Source organism: Pipistrellus hanaki, assembly GCF_964339955.1.
Source record: "Pipistrellus hanaki genome assembly, chromosome: 14".
Lineage (NCBI taxonomy): Eukaryota > Metazoa > Chordata > Mammalia > Chiroptera > Vespertilionidae > Pipistrellus > Pipistrellus hanaki.
Genome location: NC_140516.1, coordinates 3,388,413 through 3,415,012, shown reverse-complemented (window position 1 = coordinate 3,415,012; position 26,600 = coordinate 3,388,413). Strand labels below are relative to the sequence as shown.

The 26,600-nt window shown below is 51.9% G+C and overlaps 1 protein-coding gene across 7 annotated transcripts in view; it reads left to right on the top strand.

Moving 5' to 3' along the window:
- Nucleotides 1–26,600, top strand: part of ARHGAP22 (Rho GTPase activating protein 22) — a gene marked incomplete at its 5' end in the record, with an annotated part of 135,444 nt that overhangs the window by 65,005 nt on the left and 43,839 nt on the right. Inside the window, one exon of one of the 7 annotated variants that reach the window (XM_084904171.1) lies at nt 10,173–10,294. The exons of the other annotated variants lie outside the window; for them this stretch is intronic. Coding sequence (XP_084760297.1) covers nt 10,243–10,294 — 52 coding nt within the window. Of the gene's footprint in view, nt 1–10,172; nt 10,295–26,600 lie in introns of those variants that run through there. 7 annotated transcript variants of the gene reach the window in all.

Below are 26,600 nucleotides of genomic sequence, written 5' to 3'. Positions count from 1 at the left end.
ACAGTCCTGCCCCAGCCCTGCAGGGTGCCCTCCACACAGCAGAAGGCTGAGGCCTGGGCAGAACTCCCTGGAGGGGCTGCTGCTTCCACAGCAAAACCCTACGAGCAGGACGTTGCCCACCTGGCACCTGTGCTTGGTCATGGCCAAGGCCAGCCTCTGTTCAGCAGGCTGCTGGCGTTCGGATGGGACAGAAGTGGCTTGGACACTTCCCCCCTAGAAGCAGATTCAGGGGCGGATGTTCTGCAGTTTCTCCTTCCACCACTAGGTGGCAGCACGCGCTTCTGCCCGCCTCCGCAGGCTGGAATCTGGGCACACACTGCCAGAGGGGAGGAAGGCACCACTCTTCCATTTGAAGGTTGGTGGTGGGCACGGCTGGCCCTCCCCAGCAGGCCTGGGGAGTGGCAATGAGATCACAGCTCGGTGGGAATGGGCCCAATCACTGCACCCCTGGCCCCAGCTTCCCCAGGGAAGGGAAGACTGTGGGAACTGTGTCAGGCTCTTTCTAGCTGTTAGTCCGACCTACCTGCACAGCGCTCTGGACCCGCAGCCCGTCATGGCCCCATGGAGGATGGAGGGCAGGATCTGTCAAGATGGAGGAAACTGGAGTTCAGTTCAAACAACTTTGGAGCTGGTTTCAGGCAAGGCAGTGTGGTCGCCACCACACGCCTGGGCATCAGAGCCCCACCACCCCTTGTGGCAGCTCATTCCTCTGAGCCCAGGGTGGCGGCCAAACTGGTTCCTGTCCCTGTGGCTGGACAGGCTGACTCCATCCCCAGCCTCCCTGTAGGACAGGCGTGGGGACGAGCTGTGGGCAGTGGAATGTGGCGGTGGTGTGGAGTTGGCACGGAAGAAGGGACGGCTGAACACCCGGGGGTATCAGGACAGAAAACCTTATTCAAAGCAGCGCTGCTGGCTCAGGGGTTCAAACATCCAGAGCCTGAACAACCTGTACAATGAGATTGCTCCTTATATACATCCCTGAGTTTCTCTGTTGGCTAACTACCAGGCTTCTGTGGTGGGCTTTCACAGCCCCTCCTGAGTCAGTCAGAAGGGGGAATTTAGATTGTGTCTAAAAGCCTGACTGGCGCCAGTGACCTTGCAAGACCAGATAATTAAGGAAGGGGCAGTGACTTGATTATAGGCGAACAAGAATGTGCATTCGGGTACTGATTAACTAGGGACAGAGCCAGGCTGCTCGCCCCCTACATTCCTTCCCAGTGGGCGGACAGGACCTGATGGAGGCAGTCAGAGCTCCTAAAACTCCCCGAGGTCCCTGATCCCTCTCCCCTCTGACAAAGCAGATGGGGAGGACTCAGGAAGACACGGAGGTCCTCGGAGCAGCCTGAGTCCTCGCGTGACCTTGTGGAGCAGAGGTCTCTCCTTCCTCTCCCCTTTCAGACTGACCTGCGTGAGACGATGCCAAGAGCAAGAAAGTCTTTAGATGGTTAAGCCTTGAGCTTGTGCAGTTTGCTACAGCAGCAAGCATTCGCTAGCTGATTGACGTGCCTGTTTCCTTATCTGTGACATGGGGGCATCAGCACTCAGTCTGTGAGATACATGTATGGAAGTGTATGTATGTACGTAAACACCAAACCTGGGTGCTGGCACACTGCAAATCAAAGACTCACTGAGTAACTGTGGTCCCTGGTGCTGTCAGCAGCTGCAGCAGCAATGGCGACAATGGGAAGGACTGGGTAACCCCCAGTTCCCAGTGCTGGGTCCCCGCCGAGAGGGTCTTGTCTTCTGTGGCACCGGGGATGCAGGTCCTAGCTATGCCACGCTGTGCCCCCGGGACTTTTGCTGTGACTGCTGGGACATGCCACGAGGGCAGTGTTTGCAGGTGGACTGCTGAGCTGTGGGGATCACGTACTGATATGAGAGGCCAGAGTTCCTCTGCGGCCACACACCTCAGTTCAAACCCCATCTCCCACTTCCTGTTGTGGGACCCCAGTGAGTCACTGAGCAGCTCTGTGCCTCGCTTTCCCAACCAGGGTTTGTAATCGGCTCCCTTCCTCCCCCTGACCGGCCTCTCCTGTGGGGGCTGGTGAGTTAATACATGCAGAGTTCTCAGAATAGTGCTTGGCACGCAGGAGGTGCTCACTATGTGTAGCTCTTATTGCTGAAGCAAGTTGGTCAAGCAGCCGAGAGCTCTCCTGGCCCTGTGGTGCCTGGAGGCCTGATGCCACCACAGCCGCTGGGAAGTGCCCGTCACCCTTCAGAAGCCACTGGTGCTGGGGGTATCAGCACTGGATACTGGGCAGGGAGCAAAGTGCTCAGGGCAGGGCCTGGCGCCTGCTCTTTCCCAGGCCGCAGGTCTCCGGGGGCGAGGGGAAGGCGGTCCAGTGGGAAGAGCAGGTAGGGGCCAGGAGGGAGCCTTCGGGGAGGACAATGGACATGTAAAAACCCTCTCTGGGCAGGCTCGCCAAGTTCAATGGCTTCAGGCCACATGAACAGCAAGAAAAATGTGGCCCAGGAATGTCTCCCCAATGACGCCCCTTGTCTTTCTCTGGGAATTTGGAGCTGTAGACACATTCCTTCCATGAATAATGTCCACAGCTGCCGGAGGCCGTTGGCCGCACTGGGGAACCGGCTGGCCCTGCCCGCGAGGGCTCCCCCCGCCCACCCCCTCACCCCCCGGTGCCTCCTCCCTGAGGAGTGGGCAGCAGAGATGGGAGAAGGGCTCTCGCTGGCAGACTCGGGGCCTGTGCGGCCAGCCTGTCCCCCCAGCACTGCAGGCCTCTCTCCAGAGCCAACGCGTGGGCTGCTTCTCCCCGTCTGTCACCAGAAGAGGAAGCCAGGCGTCTCAGCCATGGGACTCACTCTTTTCTGAGCCAAGAACTTCCAAACACTGCCATTCCTCCCAGTCAGAGCGCTGCCAGCCACGGAAAGCCCACAGCCAGACCCGGCTAACTACCTGCTTTGGGAAAGGAAGTTTTGTGAAATGCAGCCCGGCCCATTGTCCTGTGTGAGGCTGATTTCACGGTCCAGGGGCCGGCCGAGTGGGGTAGCTGACTATACGGCTATCTTCCCCTTCAGAAAGGTACCAGCTCCTGTGTTAGAACAGAAGGTGTTAAATTCTCTTGTTAACGTAGACCTCAGACTCCTGTTACTCCACCAAATAGAAATGGCTTCTAGTGAGAATACTTAGAATGAAATAAAGATAATACACTGGTAGTTAAAAATTTAAGGAACTGGCCCTAGCCTGTTTGGCTCAGTGGACATAGTGTCGGTCTGCAGACCAAAAGGTCCCGAGTTTGATTCCAGTCAAGGCATGTACCTTGGTTGCAGGCTCCTCCCGGGCCCAGGCTCTGGTGGGGCTTATGCAGAAGGCAACCAATTGATGTGTCTCTCACATCAATGTTTCTTTCTGTCTTTCTCTCTCCCTTCCACTTTCTCTAAAAATCAATGGAAAAATATCCTCCAGTGAGGATTAAAAAATAAAATAAAGTAAAATATTTTAAAAAAAAAATTGAGGACCTGAGACAAATGAAAAAAAAGTAGAAAAGCAAAGTCAGGAAGCAAAGCACAAATATGAAGGCATACTTAAGGACCTGCACACTTGCCAGAGTCAAACTAAATTTGCCTTGAGCTTCCTGGCAGCCAATGGAAAAAGGAAAATGTGCCTTAAGTCTCATTAAGAGAAGGGCGAAAGTCTTTATGGGATTCATAACCTTTTCCAGCACAAGCAGTGTGGGCTTATTTCAGACTATCTTTCCCAGTGTCCTATACTTCATTAAAAAAAAAAAAGTCAAACAATGAGTGGGTAATGTGAATAACAACTACAATACTGTTGATGAGGGAGAGGGTGCTAACTAACCAGAAATCAGTTGGTTTCCAAGGTGGTAAAAGTGCACAAAACATTCTGAGAGAGGGCTGAGAGGCCTCTTTTTGTTTATCATTTCTGTAGGCCTACTTGTTTCAGAGTGAAAACTGAAGGTGACTGGACATAGCCCCAATTGTCACTAACTACCTTTCAGTGCCTGACACACAGCAGGCCCTCAAGAAATACTTGATATGGAGTTGACCTATCCCCTCTGGACCCCAGATTTCCCAAGAACAAGAGGTGTGTTAAAATGCAGAGTCTATGGTGTTGTTCATTGGTGTGTGTCCTTGGGACTTTGGTCAAAGTCCTAACACAGAGCAGAACTAAGAGGGGAGGAGTGGATGAGGGAGGGGGCAGGCCCAATGGAGAGCCTAGCTTCCAGGAGGCAGGAGGCAGGAGGCAGGGGGCAAGGGGCAGGGGCTGGTCATTAGGAAGGAGACCTGTGTAAGTCGTACTGCCCAGATTGAAGTGCAGGCTGTGTGCCTGTGAGAGCGCACATAACCAGGGTGGGTGTGCACATTCTAACTGAACAGTGAGCGTGATGATAGCTCCACACGGCTGTCTGGCGGCCTCTCAGCCATCATTAGATGAGAGGACGCCTGTAAGGTACCGGTGCTCAGATGAGGCAGGCTGGCAATAAGGGGTCTTCTTTATCACTCCCACCTGCAAGAAGCTCCCTCCACCAGGTGCCAGGGCCAACAGGAAGCAGACATCAGTCTGAAAAGCTGACAAAGCAATGAACTTCACGTGGCCTTGGACTCATGGGCATTGAGTTCATCATCAGGTGTCTCCCTTCTGCCTCCCACCTACCACCGTCGTGTTGTTAAGAGCACCACTCTGAGGCAAAATGGGCTGGATCCGCTTTGATCTCAGCCGTTGGTGCTGTGCCACCTTGTGATAATGACTCCACCTCTCTGTGCCTCTGTGTCTTCCTCTTTAAAGTGGAAATAATATGACGCCCAATGCATAGGGTTGCTCTCACTCTAACGGGTGCCCAGCTCTGAGCCGGGCTCGCCCAGGGCCAGGTGGGGTTAGCTGTCAGTGTGTGCATTACTCCCGTGTCACGCGCACAAGCCGCCCAGCGCTTCGGGGCTGGAACATTGCATTTGCTCGCTGTTCTGCGCAGGGACAGCAGCTCTGCTCCGCGGTATCAGCCGGAGGGCCCGCTGCTGGGGTGGCCGCAGTCACACGACTGAAGAAGCCGCTGCCAGCCTGGCCCTCCATCCTCCGTGTGGCCCCTCCACCCTCCACACTGCCAGGCTGGCTTCCGGGCGCCGTGGTCTCAGGATGGCTCCGCTGCTCACAGGGCAGTGGCTTTCCTTGGACTGCCACGCTTTTTAGGATGTGGCCCAGTGGGCCAGCACCTCTCCTTTCACCTTTGCTGTCTGCGCTGGCTGCAGCCTATCACAGGGCAGCCCGGATTCCAGGGCTCAGAGCCCCATGGGAGTGAGAAGTGGAGCGTGTGGGTCACCGGGCTGCCCAGCGAGCACACAGCTCCGCCTGGTCTCCGTCGCCTCCAACCCTCACCTGGCTCAGGCCTTCACTTCTTGGCTTTGTGCCATGAGGTCTGGGGGTGCAGCCCCTTCCGGGCCCCACTTCACTGGGGCCAGGCCCACCAGTCAGAGTCTTGGGCATCAGCGTGTCCCTTACCCAAGAGAGCTGAGCTAGGCCCGACCCAAACCCAGTTCCTAGACATAATGCTGCTCATTGGAGGGCCGCTCCTCCCCCACCCTCCGAGGTGCTAGACTCTCGCGTTTCCGTCTCAACTGTCATCTCTGTGACCTCTCTGTCACGGGGTCACTGTCCCTGGAGCTGGGGTGACCTCCAGGCCTCCCCTGGGCTTTCCCAGGTGTTCAGTGTGTGGAGTCATGTGGTACATGGATGAATACACGAATGAAAGAATGAATGAATGATCATCATATCCTCCAAAGCTACACACCTGTGCCTAAGAGGCCATGTCCCCATTTCTACCCATCCTCGGAGCTTCCAGGCCGAGCTCACACCGGGAGCTGATGCCATGAAGGGACTTAGCTCTGTGTGAGGAGGCGCAGCCAGGCTCCTGCAGGCGGTAGCAAGACCAGGTCCCGAGGCTCCTAAGCAAATCCCCAAATGGCCTGGGACGGGTCTGGACGGGCAGGGATCCCAGCAGCAGTGGCCTCCCTAGAAGCAACCCCCTAAACTTGGGTCTCCCAGAGAAATAGGAAAAAGCAGCAGGAGGTGGAGCCTGGGTGGCTGGGAGTAGCCCCTGCCCCACACAGCCTTTGTCCTCCAAAGCTGGCACTCAGCCCTCCTCCGGACCCATTCCTCTGGGATGCCCTCGCCCCTGGCTCTGGCTCCGCTCCCCTGTGGCCCGGAGGATGCCAGCCTTCCAGCTCAGGATGATGCTGGAGGCCCTCCCTGGTCACTCCTCTGGAGCTCAGCGAGAGCCTTGCAGCACCGACTGACCCTGACATTGTGGCTCAATTCAAGATGGCTTGGGATCATGATCCATTCCGGGAGTTTGATTTTTAGGCAAATCCCATGCTCAGTAGGTCCTTTTCCAATGGCAGCCCATGACTCCACCTAACTGTGGAAATGCCACCCATCCACACATCCACCATCCATCCATCCATTCACCATTCATCCACTACCCATTCATCCACCCACAATTCATCTACTACCCATTCATCCAAATATCCACCATCTATCCTTCCATCCATCCTTCCATCCAGCCACCATCCATCCATCCATTCATCCATCTACTCATTCACCCACCATCCATCCACTACCCATTCATCCAAATATCCACCATCCATCCTCCTATCCTTTCATCCACCATCCATCTGTCCATCCATCCATTCATTCATCCTTCCTTCCATCCATCCATCCAACCATCCACCCACCATCCATCCACTATATGTTCATCCATCCACCATCCATCCATCCATTCATCCTTCTATCCATCCATCTATCCACCCACCATCTATCTATCCATCCACCATCCCTCTTGGCTCTGACATTTATCACTTAATTCATCTTCTGCAAGTCTCTTTATCCCTGTGAACTTTAGTTTCTCTCTCTATAAATCAACTCTAATGGCATCTACCTCATGGGGTCGTCCTGCGGTAACTGAGATAAACAGCATTTGTGAATTGCCTGGTGGGAAGCATATAGCAAATGTTATTTTCCTTCCCTTTTGAGAAATGGACACACAACTGGAAAACTATGAAAAGACAGTGTGCAAGCAGGAAGTAAACTCTGTGAAACCAAAAGCAATAACAACAGAAGCTCTTGCCTTGCTATCTAACTCCTAAACTGCCCTGGGAGTTGGTGTTTAAAGCCACTTTGAAAAATTAAGCATCCCAAAATACGTTTGAACGGTTCAGGGATGGTGCTGACCCTCGGCAATAGGCTCGTTTGAAATGGTCCCGCTTTTCCACTTCCTCAGGAGGATAAACAAGAGCCGCAGTGGCTGCTGCGATGTTTTCTTTTAAATCTTCCTTTCCAAACGTGGGACTTGGCCGCTGGACAGTCCCTGGGGGCTGGCTCCCGCACATGCTCTCCCTGAATGCCAGCTCTAGTTTGGAATTCATGGGCCTCATTAAGCCGCTGTGACTAAGTCCTCTTGCCGGTGCTGAAACTGTTTAAAACGACTTGGCAGCGATCAGAAGTCAGGTCTCTCTTTTGTCTGTTACTCCCTCTCGGTATGCCCCGCCTACACGTCCTGAAGTGGAAACATCTTTCTTTCCGGATCCAGGGCAGAAGGGCCTCCTGTCTCCCCAAAGAATCCTGGTGTTTCTGGAGAGTTAAGGGAAGAGAGGCAGACAGCTGCCTGCCTGCCGTTAATCTCCCCTTTGAATAAGACTTAGTTAGCTCCTGGGAAAACCTCTCCTGCCAGTAGTCACTCTCTCCTCCCTCCCGCCCCACAGGCCATTGAGCTCTTGGGCCCCAGGCTTGGCAGCCTGGCCTCAGGCCTGGCCCTCACACCATCCCCCTGGCCCACCCGGTTGGTTTTCCCAAGATGGTGGGGGGTGGGTGGAAGGGAGAAAATGCCAGCCTAGCCAAAAACCATCAGAGGTTGACCACAGCCCTGCTTCAGGGGCAGGATCTGGAGGAGTGGAGAGGAACCTGGTATTAAGAACCCTACTCAGAGCCAGACACTGGAAGCAATTTCTCTCATCTGATAATTTAATTACAATAACATGTAAACATACCTTTCTTTTAAGAAATAGAGCTCTGGAAGAACAGCGAGGTCCCTCGATGCTCTCGTACATACCATCCATCCTTGCCACTTGCCTCTCCCCAGATCTGGGCCCAGAGGGGACCACCCTGGGTTCCCTGGTTTCCTGCTGGGTGTTTTCTGAGGCCTGGCGCCGGGAGCGGTGCCCGGCGGGGAGGGCACCAGAGGGAGAGTTCGTGGAGGTGCTTCTCACAGTGCTGAGACCCCAGACCTCAGACACCAGCTCCAGCGCCCTCCTCCGAGATGGTATTGAGTTTTCTGGAAGTGCCAGTGTCCTCCATCTTCCCTTCGCTGGGGAATACCTGTCCAGGCTTCCCCGGGCACGTGGGCATACGTTTTGGGGAGACACACTGATAAGCGGAAGTGTTGGTCTGAGGGGATTGGTACTGTCAGTTTCAATAAGCAGCTCACGTGTTACCTTCCAGAGTGATCGCACCATCAGGACAAAAGCACCGAATCCTCACCAGCCCGTGATCAGGACAGCTCACACCTTAGAAAGCACTCAGCAAGCGCCCATTGTGTTCTAGTTTTACATATCTATTCAATTAAACATGTATGTGACCTGATAAAGTGGGGCTTAGGCCAAAATCCACCTTTAACGAGTGACTCCCCCAAAATTTAACTACTGAAGGTCTGTTGACTGAAGCCTCACTGATAACATAAACTGTGATGAACACATATTTGTATTTATATATGTACTAGAGGCCCAGTGCACAAAATTTGTGCACAGGGTTGGGGGGGGGGGGTGGTCCCATCAGCCCAGCCCGCACCCCCTTCAATCTGGGACCCCTCACGGGATGTATAACTGCGGGTTTAGGCCCATTCCCCTGGATCGGGCCTAAGCAGACAGTCAAACATTCCTCTCACAATCCTGGACTGCTGGCTCCTAACTGCTCACCTGCCTGGTTTTCCCTAACTGCCCTCACACCAGCCTGATCGCCCCTCACTGCCTCTGCGTGCCTGCCTGATCTGTCCCCTAACTTCTCCCTTCCACCCCACCCTCAACCCATCTTGGGAAAAACGGGTGGGCCAGGAGGAAAGGGGTCAGGGCCAGACGTGAGGCCAGGCTACCAAGGCCTGGATCCCCCAACTGCCCCAACCCCCCCCCACCAGCCTGGTCACCCCTCAGTGCCTCTCCCCTCTTCCCTCCCCACCCCCACCAGCCTAATCGCCACCGGCTGGCCTGGTCACCTCACACAGCCTGCTTGTTCAGTCCTTTGGTTGTCCCTCACCAACCCCCCCTGCCAGCCTGGTCATAGACAGCCATCGTGTGAGGGCCTGAGGGTTGCGTATTACCTCTTTATTATATAGGATTCTATACTGTATTCTCACATAAGAGGGAGCTAGAGAAAAGAAAATGTTTTGCTGAAAAATCATAAGGAAGAGAACACACATTCACTATGCTGGATGTACAATACTTGTTGAAAGAACTCCAGCTGTAAGTGGATCCATGTAAGTCAGGGGTCAGCTGTCTATCCCAGCTCATGTCACAGAAGGTCCTGCGAAGCAGTCCCGCCATTCTGTCTGTCCTAGAGAGGGGGAGACTAAGCACAAGGCCTTTAAGTAACTTGATACCATCAGACCTTTAATTTGTGCTAAATGACATCCGAAAGGGTGTTGATTCCCTCACTTTTCAGGAGGGGAAGTCACACAGCCGGGTGTGTGTGTGTGTGTGTGTGTGTGTGTGTGTGTGTGTGTGTGTGTGTGCCTGGAAAACCCTTTCTTTTTCCTCTACTAGGAGTTTGTAGAGTGCAGGGGAGCGCTCAGCCCGGCACTCTGGAGGTCAGAGGATGGGGCGGAGGCGCCGCTGGAGCAGAGCGCCACACCTTTCTTTTCCGATTGGGAGGTCAGCGTCGCCCCCGCGTCTTTGCTGGGTCTCGGAGGCGGAGTGTGTGTATGGGGCAGGGGTGAGAGGGGGTGGGAGGGGGTGACCGCGGCGCTCCCACAGCGCCCCCTGGCCTTCCCTCGGGAGCGCGCAGCTCTGCGCCGGGAGAGTAACGGGTCGCTGGGCGGGCACTGGGCTCCTTGAGGCCGGAGGCGGCGGGACCTGCGCGGTCTCCTGCTGAGCGGCCGAGTCCGCCGGAGCGGGGCCGGCCGGAGCGTGAGGGCCGGGGAGGCCGGGCTGCGGTCCCGCGCGCAGCTGGACACCCCGCTGGCGGCTGGGCACGGTGCGCGCTCCGCCCGGCCGCCTGCCCGGGCCATGGGGCTGCGCTGCTGCAAGGCGCGGAGCGGACACCTGCGGGCGCCCCCAGGTAACTCCCGGCACGTGCGCGGGCTCCTCTGGCTGCGGCCGGGCTGCGAGCCCCTCCTCGGGGACTTGTCTGCCGTCTCCCGGGACCTCCGACCCCTGCCTCAGCCTGGACCGGGCTCCGGTGCTGCTGCGAGTCCAAGACTGCGAACTTGGCGTGTGCGTCCGGGAGCTCCCCTGCTCCGCCGCTGGGGCGGGAGGAGCGGGTCGTCCTGGGCTGCGGGTCACTGCTGGGCCGCATTGCCCGGGCGGCCCCCTTCCTGCCCCCCCCTCCCCTCATCATCCCCCCCTCCGGCCGCCGGTGTTCTGCAGGGGGAGCCCGGCCAGCGCCTGATCTGCGCTGGCCCATTCATTCTCCGCGCCCGCCTCTGTCCCACACCTGAAGTCAAAAGCCTCGGCGGAACCTGTGAGGGGAGCGGCTTGCGGAACCCGGGCTCCTGTCGGAGAGCTCGCCAAGGGCCCGGTTGGGGCGCCGCCTGAGGTCTGGCAGCCTCTCGCAGGGGCTCTTCTCAGGTCACCGTGGACTGACATGATGCCTGTGGTTTTCGGAAAATTGATGGAGGCATCCCTATACAGCAGCGCTTTCCACCCTCCTGACCTGGAAACTCACCTGCCTGTTATTAAACACTAGAGGCAAGGTAGAGTCCCTAGGCCTGGCCTCCCTGCCTCCTCCTTCCCTTGCTCCCTCAGCGCCCCACGGCAGCCACTGGTCACCCGCCACTGGTCAGCATATGTCATAGCCAGCAATTGAACTCCCGATCTCAGTGGAACTCCCAAGCAGGCAATTTGCATATTAGCCTTGCATATCCTATGTAATAAAAGGCTAATATGCAAATAGACCAAAAAGTGGCACAACTAAACAACTGGACAACTGGTCGCTATGACATGTGCTGGCCACCAGGGGGTGTGTGTGAATATGGCAGGCTTCTGCTGCTGCAGGATGGTGGAGCAGGTGAGCGGGTGCACCAGACCAAGGCAGGGTGCGGGTTGCTACCATCGGGGTGAGCCTCTGTTGGTTACTGAAAATTCTTTGCTCCCATGTGCTGTGGTCCCGCCCTGCACTCACACCTGCTGGTACCTGCTGCCAGCACTGGCCCCACTCTCACTCACTGCCAGTGCCTAGCACCAGTCCCGATCACTTGGCGCCATCAGTGGGTGTGAGTGGTGGCTGCCAACCCTGATCACCCCTGAGGACTTCTCCATCTACCCCTGCTCCTGAGGGGTAATCGGGGCAGCAGCTACCGTTCTCACAGCCCCAATCACTCTGCTCCTTCAGCAGGTGTGTGCGGGCTGGCTCTGTCAGTGCATGGGAGTGGCAGCAGCAGGAGTGGGGCTGCTGACAGACAGGAGACAGGGGGTGGAAGGGGCTGTGGTGGGAGGGGCCAGGTGGGGGTGTGGAGGATGGGCTGAGACCCACCCCTGTGCCTACCTCAGCCTCACAGCCCACAGTTCCTTTCAAGGTGCACAAGTTCATGCTCTGGGCCCCTAGTGTGGATAGGTAGATAGATAGATAGATTGATTCAGTTCTCTGGGGGCCCCTGGACTAGGGAGGGCCCCAAAACTGAGTGTTTCAGGGCAATGCCACACGACTGCTGGGACCGGTGAGCTGGAAGCCTTGCAGGTGAGCTGTAGGGTCAGGGAGGCTTTACCAGATGGGCGACAGGTCCCTGCTCCCTGAAAAGCGTAGTTTGAACCCAGGTAAAGAAAAGGCGTGGGAAAGTGTCCAGCAGCTTAAAGGACTCTGTCCATGGGATAGCAGTGATGGCGTGTGTGCAGGCTTGCTTCCCAGAGGGTTTAGGTAGCTCATTGCATGTGCAATAAATAGGTATGAAAAGCTAGGCAGGACCCTGAAAGTAAACAGAACATGTGAGCAAAGAGAAGTTCATCCTGCCTCAGGAAGGTATTGTCTGTGGTTTTGAGCCACGTTGCAGCCAAAACCAAATAGGAAATGTGAATAGTCACATGGTTCTCCATGCCCCAGATTATCTTAACATTTGATTTTAAAAAGAAAAAACAATTGTGTGGGACTTCTTGTTGGAGAGTCTGAGAGCAGGCCTGCCTGGCTGTCCCTGTGGGGCTGAGAGCAAGGCCTGTCTACGTGCGGGCTGCAGGCTTGTGGGCGGCCGGGTTGCAGGCGGGCAGGGACAGGAGCCCGGAGCCCACAGCAGGATTTCCTGGGGACTGGCTGGGCTGGAGCAGCCCTGGTCTGTCCTGACTCTTCCTCAGTAAACAAACAAGCAGGGGGTGGAGCCTGAGTCCCAGAAGCAAGCCAGGTTGGCCAGGCTTCAGTTAGGAAGGGTACTTACTCTGCTCGCAGCCCCAGAGGGGAGCTGGGGCAACCCCTGCTAGGCTTGTCTTCTGAAGCTGTGCCCAGGCCTGGTTTCCCAGCTTGTCCCACCCTCCTACCCCCCTCACTGATGACTGGGGGTAGGGACCCGTCTGAAGGGCCCACATGGTCCCAGGACCCTGTAAATTAGCGAGGCTGGCCCTAACCGATTTGGCTCAGTGCATAGAGCGTTGGCCTGTGGACTCAAGGGTCCCAGGTTCAATTCCAGACAGGGCATATACTTTGGTATGCAGGAGGCAGCTGATCGATGTTTCTCTCTCATCGATGTGTTTAACTCTCTCTCCCTCTCTATACAAAAATCAATAAAGCATATATATATATATATATAAATTAATTAATTTTAAATTAGCTAGGCTGCCAACAGAGGGCACTATGGTGAGAGTGCACCTGCCCAGTCCCAGGCACAGCCAGCTGCTGCCAGGCGGGCAGGAAGGCAGCCATTTGGTTTTTTAACATGAAATCTTAACGGTTTTAGATGTTGCCTCATTGAACCAATCTGAACTCGTGGCCGATCTGGCCAGGTAAGTGGGCAGTTTGGACCATTTTCAAAATGAGTTCTGCCATAAACAGGGGGTTTGACTCCTTGGTCAAATAACCCTGGAAACCATGAGTTCTCGAAGTTGGGGAGGTTTTCACTGCGTGCCTTCTCAGAGCGTTTAACTCACGTCTGTGATTGTGTGTCTCCAAGCCAGGTGCGTTGTAGGTATGATCTCCAAACCTTTGTCCCGGGAACTGGCTTTTCGTAGAGCAGCCTGGGCAGGTGCCTCCGGGACACCTTTGAGAAACGCCGCTTTAGACGCTGAGGACTCAGCTGCCATAGCAGCGATGCAGCCCGGCTGTTCCCAAGGGGTGGCGCATGTTTGTGTGTGTCATGCTTTGGCTTTCTGACTTTCCAGACTAGAAATGTGTGTATATGTTTTACTTAAGGAAAGGACAAAGAGAGTGCATTAGTCATTGACAGAATCTACTTTTTCCCAAGACAACAACAGCTGTTGTATTGACTTCATCCTGGGATGGATCAGAACTTTTACAACAGAATATTTGACCATGTTACCCCCATGTAAAAATGTACTCGTTAAAGTAAAAAAACTCAAATAATAACTCATAAATTCCATGAAGACAGCAGTAAAAATACATCATATGCCAGAGTCAGCATAGTGGATCTAGTAATCATGCTCTTATTTTATTTATTTATTATTTTAAATATATATTCTTATTGATTTCAGAAAGGAAGTGAGAGGGAGAGAGAAACATCAGTGATGAGAGAGAATCATCTATTGACTGCCTCCTGCACACCCCTTACTGGGGATCAAGCTCATAACCCTGGCATGTGCCCATCACCAGAATCGAACCCAGGACCCTTCAGTCCACAGGCTGAAGCTCTATCCACTAAGCCAAACCAGCTGGGTGCTCTTATTTTACTTATTTTATCTTTTAAATCCTCACCTGAGGTCATGTTTTTATTGATTTTAGAGAGAGAGGGATATATATATATATATATGAGAGAGAGAAACATCCATTGCTTGCCTCCCACATACGCCCTGACTGGGATGGAACCCATGACCCAGGCATGTGCTCTGACTGGGAATCAAACCTGCACCCTTTTTGGTGTGTGGGATGATGCTCCAATCAGCTGAGCCACCCAGCCAGGGGTAGTCATCATCCCTTTAAAATCCAAAGTGTGGTCCAGCCGGTGCTTGAGCGTAGACCCATGAACCAGTCAGGGCACATGCCCGGGCTGTGGGCTCCATCCCCAGTAGGGGGCGTGCAGGAGGCAGCCGATCAATGATTTTCTCTCATCATTGATAGTTCTACCTCTCTTCCCTCTCCCTTCTTCTCTGAAATATCGATAGTAAAAATATCTATTAAAAAAAATAAAACCCAAAGCCTAGCACGGTCCCTAGGAGACGCCGGTTCTCCCTGGAGCTGCAGAGCTGCACCTGGGCTTGTCCCTGGGAGGCCACAGGCACTTTTCCGGGTGTGAGGTGCTGTGATATTTGTCACACCATCACACGCAAGACATGGCTGCAGAGGGAGCAGGCCTGGGTGCGGGGCTGCTGAGGCAGCTCAGTGAGCAGGACCTGCTGTGCAGTGTGAGGCCCTCAGAGCACAGGGCAGGCATGCCTGCTCTGCACTCGGAGGACACTGAGTCCGGTGTTTCTGGGCGATGATCCTAGATGCTCCTGCGATGGGTCTAGAACTCTGGGGTGGGTCTGTTCAGCCGCAAATTTCATTTTCTTCAGCTTTTTACTGTGGCCCAAGGCTGAGACTTTGAGAAAGTAGTTCAGAGTGCAGCCCTGAGGCAGCTTTTGTTCAAGGCAGGGAGGGCACCTGGCAGACTGGTGGGCCCCTAAGACCTTTAGGGAGCACTGGCCTCCTGCTGCCGCTTCATCCCCAAATTCACCCATAACACCTGCTGGTTTCAGCATTGAGAGGCTTCTCTGCCTTTTGGGATCTTCCTTGTCATGTCCTGTCTCCCCGAAGCCTCATCCTTCCTTCCACTGGCTCCGCATTAGCCCACAGCCTGCCTGAGTCATTCCTCAGAACCTTTTAAAAAGCCAGTCTCTCCATGTGCACACCGGCCTGTACATCCTGCGGCTCTCCCTCTCCAGCTCCCCAGGAAGCTGCCTGCCCTGCCTTTCCCTGTCTTCCTTCTGTACTTAGCGCTGTCCCCACGCTGGACCTGGTGACCAATCCCAGCTCGCTGAACAGCTGAGAGCCCCGCCTTCTCTTCCCTCTCCTTGGCCTGCCCCTCTCCACCCTGCCTCCTTTAATACACTGCAGTCAGCTATGAATTCTCTTTGTTTCACCTTCTTAGCTCTGTCTGTAAGTCCCCCCAGGCCCCTGATGACTGTGGTTACCTCTAAGGCACAGCCTCCCAAATCCTTTGCAATGCCCATCTTCTCCATCTCACACATCATCTCCATCTCACCCATCATCCCCATCTCACCCCCCATCTCCATCTCACCCCCCATCTCCATCTCACCCACCATTTTCATCTCACCCACCATCTCCATCTCACCCATCATCTCCATCTCACCCCCCATCTCCATCTCACCCATCATTTCCATCTCACCCCCCATCTCCATCTCACCCATCATCTCCATCTGACCCATCATCTCCATCTGACCCATCATCTTCTTCTCACCCATCATCTCCATCTCACCCATCATTTCCATCTCACCCCCCATCTCCATCTCACCCACCATGTTCATCTCACCCATCATCTCCATCTCACCCCCATCTCCATCTCACCCATCATCTCCATCTCACCCATCATCTCCAGCTTGCCCAGCTTCAGCTTGCAAACCCAGGACTCAGACTAAAGTCCTGCAGTTCTGCTTGCCCTTCCCCAAGTTCCTGTTTGTCAGCACTGCCCTCTGCTTCATTTCCCACAACCAAAGGCTGACGTCTCCCATGCTCCTGCCCAGGGCCATGCCCCAATCCTGCCCGCAAGGCTGCTGTGGCACCTGTGGACACTCAGCATCTTGACTATGCTGACTTCCTGACCTGTCATCCTGATTCACCCTTGCCTCTTCTAGTCCACTGCCCAGCAGCGTCCCATGCTGAGCTCCTGTCACATCGGGTCCTTCCTCAAACTCCCCCTTGGTCCCACAGTGCCTCTAGCCCTGCTGATGGTGGGTGTCAGCCTCCTATCCCCCTCTGCACATCTCCCACCACAAGCTGGACCTCTCTGGCACCTTCAATTTGGCCTGAGGAGGTCAGGTCCCAGGAAAGGTGTCCCACACCTGGAACCTTCTGATACCCTGGCCCAGTTCATTTCACTCTCCAGGGCCTGATTGGTCTGAGACTGTCATCCTAGTTGACAGTCATCCTGTCACCCTCTGATCAGGCACCATGCTCCTCAGAGAATCTGCTCAGTCAGTGAACTTTGGCTACAGAGCAGAGATGGGAGTCGATCCTGCTCATGTCCATCTGTCCATGTCACCTGGCGCCCAGCGCATCCCATAGGGAGCCCACTTGGTGTAGCTCTCTGCTGTGATTCCATGAGGTGCAGGGCAAGGACTCCATGCCACTTTCTGATGGACACAGGCTTGTCAGGCGCTTGGCAGCCAGGTGCAGGGCCCGTGGCCGGGCAGGAACACTGCTGCTGCGCCGCTTGCTGCCCAGAGCGGCAGAGAGGGGTGGCCGTCCCTGAGCAGGGGTGATAGGATGGCCTCTCCTTGTAAACCTCTGGACAGTCTCTGGGCCCACCTTCTTGCGAAAGATCCATTTCCATGGAGTCCTCCAGGATTGCTAGTGGATAGCTGCCAACCGGCTTATGTTGTGCACTTAGCAATCATTCCTTGGGCACCTGCTCTCAGGCAGGCTCACTTCTGGTTTGAGGATAAAGAGTTGGGGGGGGGGGGGGGCGGCTACCCAGTTTGGCTCAGTAGATAGAGTATCTATCTGCAGACTGAAGGGTCCCATTTCGATTCCCGTCAAGGGCACATGTCTGGGTTGTGGGCTCAATCCTCAGTAGGGGATGGGCAGGAGGCAGCTGATCAATGATTCTCTCACATCATTGATGTTTCTCTCTCTCTCTCTCCCTTTTCCTTCCTCTCTGAAATCAATTAAAAATATATATGTATTAAAAAAAAAAAAGTTGTGGAGTTGTGGCCTCTGCCCCACCAGGCTCATAGCCTGACCAAGTGGAGACTCAGAAAACGGTCAGTGAGCCAGCAGGCCAAGAGAAAAGCATGAGAGAGCAAGCCTGGTGCTCCGAGCAGTGCGCAGCCAGGTCTTCAGGGAGGAACAGCCCGGCCAGCAGAGAAACTGAGCTGCAGGGCACTGGGTCCACTGGCTCCTCCGTTCGGTGTCTCCTGGGCTAGCGATGGCCAAGCTCGTCAGATTAACTCTGAACTCCTGATTTTGTCCTTTTGCTCCAATTTGCCATCGCAAATCCTGCCATTTCTGTTTCCAGGATGCATCAGAATCCGCTGCTTGTCTGTCCCCCATGCCAAGCAGCTTTTACAGCCATCAGCATGCTGCCCCACAGTGCCAGTGGCCTCCTGGTGGGTCTTCTGCTTGGACCCTGGTCCAGCCCATTCTCCAGAAGCAGCCAGTGACTGTTCGGGTCGCCTACAGGATCTCGTTGCTTCTTGCTCACAAGTGCTCAGACTGGACTGCATTCACAGTGGACTCAGCCTCTGGCTGCAGAGACTGTCCCCGTGGGCCAGAGTGCTAAAGCCTCCTCTCTGTAGCTCAGGGTTTGCAAGTGTCCCGAGCAGCCATCAGTCCTGTGGGTGTTTCAACAAAGGAGCCAGCCTCAGGCAGAGGATTTGGTCCCAGGTCCTAACTGGGAGCCCAGAGGCCCCCTGTTACCTCTGTGAGCCTCTGTCCCCATGTGTAACCCAGACAGGCATGCCGACCTCAGGAGCTGTCAGAAGGCCCAGCCATGGTCCTGGCTCTGCTCCTTCCTAGTGTTTCCAAGGTTCATCCATGGTGTAGCATGTATTGCTGCTTCATTCCCTTTTATGGCTGAATATAGTCATATGAGCACAGGCCTTTTGTCTGTCCATTCATCAGTTGACAGGTGAGGATTGCATTTGCCAGTGTTCTGTTGAGGATGTTTGTGTGTTCAGAGGGATGCTTCTTGCCATGTCTTTGCTTTGTTATCAGAGGAACCCTGGCTGCACAGGAGTGGGGAGCTGTTCCCTCCTCTTCTGTTTTTGGAGGATGTTGTGGACAATTGATATTCGCTCTTCAAATCCTTGGTAGAATTCACCAGTGAAACTGTCTGCTCTTAGTTCTTCTTAAATGATTGGTATAATTTTTCAGTGAGACATTTTTGGGCATGTTGAAATTATTCAATCTCTTGTTAAAGATTTATTTAAAATTTTCTATTCTTGAGTTGGTTTTGGTAATTTATGTCTTTCTAGGAATCTGTCTACTTCATTTAAGTCATCTAATTTGTTGGCATACATTTTTAAATATTTTATTCCATTAGAGCCTTGGCTAGTGTGGCTCAGTTGGTTGGGTGTTGCCCATGCATTGAAGGGTTGCAGGTTTAATTCCCAGTCAGGATAGAGGGCTCAATCCCTGGTGAGGGCGTGCAGAAGGCAGTTGATCCATATTTCACTCCCAAATCGATGTTTCTCTCTCTCTTTCTCTCTCTCTCTCTCTCTCTCTCTCTCTCTCTCTCTCTCTCTCTCTCTCTCTCTTTCTCTGTAGCTAAAATCAATAAAAATCTTTAAAATGTGTATTATTCCATTGCAATCCTTTTTATTGTTGTAAGATTGGCAGTGTTGTCTGCTCTTGCATTCCTGACTTTAGTAAGTCTTTTTTTTTTCTTTGTCAGACGAGCTAAAGTTAGCCAAATGTGATCATTTTAAAAACTGAACTTCTGTTTTTGCTGACTTTTCTCAATTTCTTTTAGTGTTTAGGATTTATTTTCACTTTAATCTTAACTATTTCCTTCCATGTATTTGGTTTGACCTGTCCTTTTTCTAGTTTTTTAAAGTGTAACGTTAGATTATTGACTTATTTTTTTATAATGTAGTCATTTAAGTTTTTTTATAATGTAGTCATTAATGTAAGTTTCCCTTTAAGCACATTGCATCCCATAAGTTTTGATACACTGTGTTTTCATTTTCATTCACCTCAAAGTGTTTTTTAAATTTCTCTTGTGACTTCTTCTTTGCTTATTTAGGACTGAGTTGCTTAGTTTTCACATATTTATGAATTCTCCAAATTTTTATTTTATTTTTGATTTCTAATTCCATTGCTCTGTAGTTGTGAATATACTTTCATATTTTTTTTTTAGTCAATCCTTGTAAGTGTTAAATGCTTGCTTTGTGAACTAGCATATGGTCTATCCTGGAAAATGTTCCATGTGCACTTGAGAAGAACGTGTATTCTGCTGTTATTGGATGGAGTGTCCTACCGATGTATGTTAAGCCTAATTGGTTTCTTGTGTTGTTCAAGTCTTCCATTTCCCTATTAATTTTCTGCCTACTTGTACTATCTATTATTGAAAGTGGAATATTAAAGTGTCCAGTTATTATTAGAGAATCTGAATTCAATTCTATTTTTTACTTCATGAATTACTGTACTCTGTTGTTAGGGGCATATTCCATATAATAAAAGGCTAATATGCAAATAGACCAAATGGCAAAAATAGAACAACTAAACAACCCAACAACCAGTTGCTATGACGTGTGCCGACCACCAGGGGGCGCACGTGGAACATAGCGGGTGTTGGCTGTGGCAGGATGGTGGAGCAGATGAGTAGGGGCGCCAGACCAAGATGGGGTGCCAGTCGCTGTCATTGGGGCAAGCCTCTAGTGGTTACTGAAAATTCTTTGCTCCTGTGCTATGGTCCTACCAGTGCTTGTACCTGCTGCCAGCACTGGCCCTGATCACACCCACTGTCAGTGCTAGAGCTGCTACTCGCACCCACTGCCAGTGCCTGGCGCCAGCCCCGATCTCTCAGTGCAATCAGTGGGTGCGAGCGGTGGCTGCCAGCCCCGATCACCCCGCAGGACTTCTCCACCTCCCCCTGCTCCTGAGGGGTGATTGGGTCAACAGCAGCCACTTGCACTTGCTGATGGCACTGGCCCCGCTCACACCTGCTGCTGATGCCAGCCCCAATCGCTCTGCACCATCAGTGGGGGCCAGTGGAGCCGGCGTCATCAGTGCACGGGAACAGCAGTAGTAGGAGTGGGGCTGCCAGCAGACAGGGTACCAGGGGTCACGGCAGGGGGACCAGGTGGGGGTATGGAGGATGGGCCGAGACCCGTCCCTGTGCCCACTGCAGCCTCACGGCCCACGGTTCCTTTCAAGGTGCACAGATTTGTGCACTGGGTCCCTAGTATGTTTATAATTGTTATATCTTCCTGCTAGATCAAACCTTTTATCATTACAAGATTTTCCTCTTTGTCTCCAACAACATTTCTGTCTTAAAGTCTAATTTGTTTGATATTTGTGTAGCTACTTAGCTCTTCTTTGGGTATGGTTTGCATGGTATATCTTTTTCTATCATTTCACTTTGAACCTATTTGAGTTTTTAAATCTAAATGTGTCTCTTACAGAAATGATTTAGTTTGTTTTTCAAATATATTATGTCAATTCTGGCCTTTTTATTGGAGTGTTCAGTGCATTTATACTTCATGCAATTACTGTAAGGTAGTGCTATGTCAGACACGTTGCTATTTGTTTTTTGTAAGTCTGTCTTTTCTTTTTTTGGTGTTATATAGATATTTTCTATTGTAACATTTTAATTTCCTACTGTTTCTTAACAGTATTTTCTTGGTTAGTTATTTTTTTAGTGGTCATTCTTGGGATTACAATTAATTTTTTTAAATATATTCTATTGATTTTTTACAGAGAGGAGAGAGATAAAGAGTTAGAAACATCGATGAGAGAGTCATTGATCAGCTGCCTGTTGTATAACCCCTACTGGGGATATGCCCACAACCAAGTACATGCCCTTGACCAGAATCGAACCCTCGACCCTTCAGTCCACAGGCTGATGCTCTATCCACTGAGCCAAACCAGTTTCGGCTACAATTAATTTCTTAATTGAACACAATCTAGTCAAATTAATACTACACTAACTTCAAAAATATACCTTTTATCTCCACAATTGCTCTGTCCTCTCACCCTCCTTTGTGTCATTATTTATATACTACTTATTTCTTTATACATTATAAGTCCATCAACACAATTTTATAAGTATTGCTTTATGCAGTGTCTTTTAAATCAGATAGAAGAGTTAAAAATTACATTTATGCTGTCTTTTATATTTAATTATATAGTTACCTTTATTGTGTTCTATATTTTTTCATGTGGATTTGAGTGACTATCTAATGTCCTTTCATTTCACTTGAAGGATTTTCTTTAGAATTTTTTTAAAAACTATTTTATTGATTGATTTTTTTAATTAATTAATTAATTAATTTATTTATTTTTTGGAGAGAGAGAGAGCGAGAGAGAGAGACATTGATTTGTTGTTTCACTTATTTATGCACTCACTGATTATTGTATGTGTCCTGACCTGGGATCGAACCCACAACCTAGTTTACTGAGATGTCTCTCTAACCAACTGAGCTACCTGGCCAGGGCTCCCTTTAGAATTCTTTGTAGTATAGGTATGCTAGGATAGAGAACTGAGTGCCCTCTTTTTGTTTATCTGGGAATGTCTACATTACTCCCTTGTTTTTGAAGGATGGTTTTTCAGGATATAGAATTTTTGGTTGATAGTTGTTTTTTTGCCCCAGCATTTTGAAAATGTTATCCCACTGCCTTTTAACTTCCATTGTTTCTGATGAAAGTCAACTATTAATTTTATTGAGAATGCCTTGTATGTGATTAATCCTTTTTTTCTTTTTCTTCTTTTACCATGTTTTGTCTTTGGACAATTTACAATCATATGTCTAGGTGTGAATTTCTTTGAGTCCATTATATTTGGAGTTCATTGAGATTCTTGGATGTATAATGTTTTCAACAATTTTGAAAAGTTTTCACCAATTACTTCTTCAGATATTCTTTCCATTCATTCCTCTCTCTTTTTCTTTTCCAAGACTTCCATGATGTGTTGGTACACTTGGTGGTGTCTCACTGGGCTCTGAGGCTCTATCCTTTTTTCTTCTTCCTTTTTTTTCTTTTTGTTCTTCTTTTGTTCTTTTTGTTCCTTAGTTGAGGTAAATTAAGTTTACTGGTTCTTTCTTATGCCAGTCCAAATCTGCTATTGAGTCACTATGGTGAATTTTTCATTTCAGTTATTGTACTTTTGAATTCTAGAATTTTTTGTTTCTTATAGTTTCTACCCCTTTCTTCATATTCTGTATTTGTTGAGATATTTTTGTCACATTTACCTTTCATTTTTCAGATATGGTTTTCTTTAGTTCTTTGAACATTTTTATACCTGATTTGAAGTCTTTGTCCAGTAAGTTTAATATCTGGATCGATAGTTTCTATATATGAACCATACCTTCTTGTTTCTTTGTGTGTATTGTAATCTTTTATCAAAAAGTAGACATTGTAGACAATACAATGTGGCAACTCTGAAAGTTGTCTTCCCTTTTCTCCCTAGGTGTTGTTGTAGCTGTTTAGTGACTTTCCTGGCCTAAATCTACAATATCTGTATATGCATCCACTGAAGTCTCTCCTTAATTGGTTTAGCAATCAGTTAATTATTTTTCAGAGATATAATTAAATGCCTTGAATCAATGTCCTCTATCCTTTGCTGAGTGTGTGTGTGTGTGTGTGTGTGTGTGTGTGTGTGTGTTGAGAGACATCTTAAGTGCATAGGTAGTTTATGACTCTGCCTTAGTTTATACTTCCTGCTTGTGCAGGGACTCCAAATCAGCCAGAAGTGAGAAAATGGGAACATCTTGGGTCTTTTCTGCTCGTGGACACAGCTATGCACATGTACATGGCCGTGTAGAGCTCCAGAAATATGTCAGAGCTTTTCAAATCCCCCAGTAGGCTTCTCATTCCCAAGGTTTTTCTTTTGGCCAGCTCATGTTCCCTCCAATTAGTCGTGTAGCTTTAGCTATCTGTAATATTAAAGAAAGACCACTGATGGTTTTTCACCAATGCCCTAGAGCTAGGTGTTTCCACAGAATGAGTCAGGCGAATCGATGACAATGCTCTATAAATGGGGATTTTTTCAGTGAGTGGCAAGATAAGTCAAACTGTGACAGTGCTCTGGGGATGGGACTTTCTGAGATGCTAATTCATGCAAGGTCTGTGGTCGGGTATTTAGGTCTTCTCATCCAGGCAGTGTGAAATGTTGGACCCTGGGAGTTCACATCTTGTTCTGAATTCTGGTTCTGTCATAAGCTGTCAGTGCAGCCTCGGAGACAAGTTACTTCTGAGCCAAAGAGGAATGCCTTCGTCTGGAACTTGAGCTACTTCACCAGGCATGTCCATGAGAATTAAATTGGCCTCTCTCTATGGCACACACCAAAGTGACCATTAATGGGAATAATTATTTGGCTTGAGACTTAGGGTGAGAGTCTAAACTCTAAAGGATGATGAGGCCAGCGTTGTTTTTCTGTAGTAAAAGCACTCAACACATACAACACTCACTGGGTGCCAAGCCCCGTTCCAGGCACTTTCTACACAGGAATTCACTTACTCTTTACAATGACCCTCCCATGGGTTTTGTTACTATTAGTTTCATTTTAGAGACAGGACTCGCTCCATGGAGTTTCCTGCCCAGGCCCCTGAGAGCCGGGATTTCAGTTCAGGCTGCCCAGTGCCACACCATGCATGTGTAACCCGCACTCCATGTTTAGTGTAACGCCACACAACGCAAAGCCAGGTTTTCACCTTTACAGCTGGCAGCAGAGGGCACTAAAGTGAGAGTAAAACAGAAATCAGCTCTGCCCTTTAATAATGAAACTTGGAATAAAAGGACTGTACCCTCCCTAGTCAACATCCAATTTGGAAATAGTCAAAGGTCAGTCACAAGCCAGCAGCTTCTCCTTTGTGGCTGTGGCCAGACTCAGTTCCTCTCTGAGGATCAGTCACACATAGGACCTGCCACCCTCCAGTCAGAGTTCTTCTTGGGGCAGAGAGCTGCCCTGAGCCCCAGCTTCCCCTGAGTCTGGCTCTGCTCAGACTCACACAGATCACAGGCAGGTAGGAGCCCCTCCCAGCAGCCCCTGGTGCAGCCCAGTAGAGGCCCCGCAGCGGGGAGAGGTGTGTGATTACGGGGTGCTCACAAGACACACCAGGGCTGTGCGGGCACAGGAACTCCCACGAGTTTAGTGCAGTCTTTGTGACTCCCCCAGGTCCTGCTTCCAGTGGCCGCTGCCCACCATGAGACTGTCCCTGTGAGTGCACAGCACAGTGTGGATCTGGAGCTGGTGTGAGGTCTCTGCGCCTGCCCCTATCCCCCTTCCACAGCCACCCAGGGAGAACCCTGCCTGGCAGGCCTGCCCCATAGGTCTGAAGCTACGGCAGATGTTCAGGTGGCACCCACCTGAGTGACCAGGATGTTTGTAAAGTGCCCCTGCCCCTGCCTTTCCAGAGCCCCTCAGCATCCTCACTGTCTAGTACCAGAAGCTTGTTGCCTGGCCCAGCAGGGCCACTGGGCCTGGTCCGGCCTCGGTCCACTTCTGCTCTGATTGGTGTGCATCTCTGCAGAGCCATCCTTAGGCTTTCAGACCTGCCTGGGCTGCTGCAGCGGCTCCTGGAGGCTGAGAGCCGCACTCAGGAGCAGAGGGATCTTGGGAAGGGGGTGGGGGGGCAGTTTCCATTCCCTCCATTTACTGGTGGGAAGAGGGGATGGAGGGAGCCCGTGCCACTCTCCAGGAGCACAGAGCTCCTTTGGAAAGGGAGGCCTCTTGTAAGCTGGGGTCAGAGTGTGGGGACACCATGAGTGATACTAGAGTCAGGTCACCTGAGTGCTAAATTCTGACCATCCCACTTGGACCTGCTGTGCCTCTGTGGGCGCAGGAGAGGCCCGCCCCTCGCCCCACCAGCTGCCTCCAGGGAGGGCCTGGAGGGAGAGGGTGTCAGATCTGTGCCACCAACGGACTCACCGAGACAGCCAGGGCCACTGAGGACCTCTGGGAGACCCGGCACCTGCTCGCTCAGCGAGGCTCCGGCAGCCATGTCCAGGGTCTCCTGCTGCGAGCAGGCCACTCTCCAGCTGGGAAACGGCTCTTCTCGAGCGAAGGTCTCCCGGGGGCGGGCTAAGGAGAGCAGCCACCACTCAAACTCTGAATCCCATCTTGCTAACGTCTAACCATGTAACAAGCAGGCTCCGAGGGGGTGTCTGAGAGTCCTCAGGATCACTTGGCCCTCCTCCTCATTTCCTGATGAGTTTTCAAAGAGGAAGTGGCTTGCCTGAGGCCTAGCAGCATGCCAGGGGCCCAGTGGGAGGGCTCACCCAGGGTCCCTCCGGTCTGGGGGCCTGTGCTTTAGACTGAACAGGAGTGCCAGACTTGCTTCTGGTTCATCCGTGTGCCCGGCGGGCCAGTCCTGTGCACCGTGCTGGGACACCTGCAGAGCGGGTATCACACCTCCTTTCTCCAAGGCAGCCAATGGGGGAGGGAGCAGGACTCACAGGGGTCATTCAAGGCGAGGGTGCAGCCTGGGGGTGGAGGTGGGGGAGCTGATGGACGTGAGGGAAGCACTCTTTCATGCCCCTCTAGCAGCTGGGCGGGCATGGCCAGCCTCTCAGACATGGCCCTGCTCTGAACGTGCTCCGTCACAATGACCCTTACATGTTGTCCCCACACTGGGACTTCAGCCTCCCTACGTTGCACAGGCCTCGGCCCTCTCTGTTGCCCTGCCTGGCTCATTTGCTTTGATCCACGGTCCTGCTGTCTTTGTACATTCACAGGGTCAACAGGGTTCCCTTATGCCTGCCTGGCTTCTCAGCCTCAGTTCAGAAGCACTTTTTGCACGAATGCACTCACCCATTGAACAGCTGGTCTCGGTTTGGGAGGCAGAGAGGCTGACGTGGCCGAGTGCTCACTGTGCCAAGCCCAGCGCGGCTGTTTCGGGCTCTCAGCTCCTCCAGCCAGTGCAGTCCTGTTGGTCTGAGAGTCAGACATTGAAGCGTGAGGGGTAAGTCACTGGCCCCAGGCCGCCCAGAGGGCTGGTGAAGCTGTTTGAACCGGCTCTGAATGACCCAAATGTGGGATCTTTCTCTTCCTCAGTTGTCTTTCCAGTCTCAAGAACGAATTCTTCTGGAAAGATTCCAGCTCAGAGTCCTTGGCCCCTGGGACTGTGGGTCTGTGGGGTTTCTCTGGCTACCTAATGAGGTGGCTTCTGATGACACCCTAATAAAATACCCCTCCTCCCGGTGCCTCTCCCCGCACAATCCACAGGCCCCGGCAGAGCTGGGGAATCCCGGAAGGCCCAGGCAGCAGAGCCCAAAGGTCTCGGCACTCCCTTTACTCAGAGCTGGGAGCTGCTCCTCCCCAGGAAACTCTGGGGGAGGGTGTCTGGGGGAGAGAGGCCCTGGGACCCCGGAAAAGGCGCAGGTCACCCGACATCC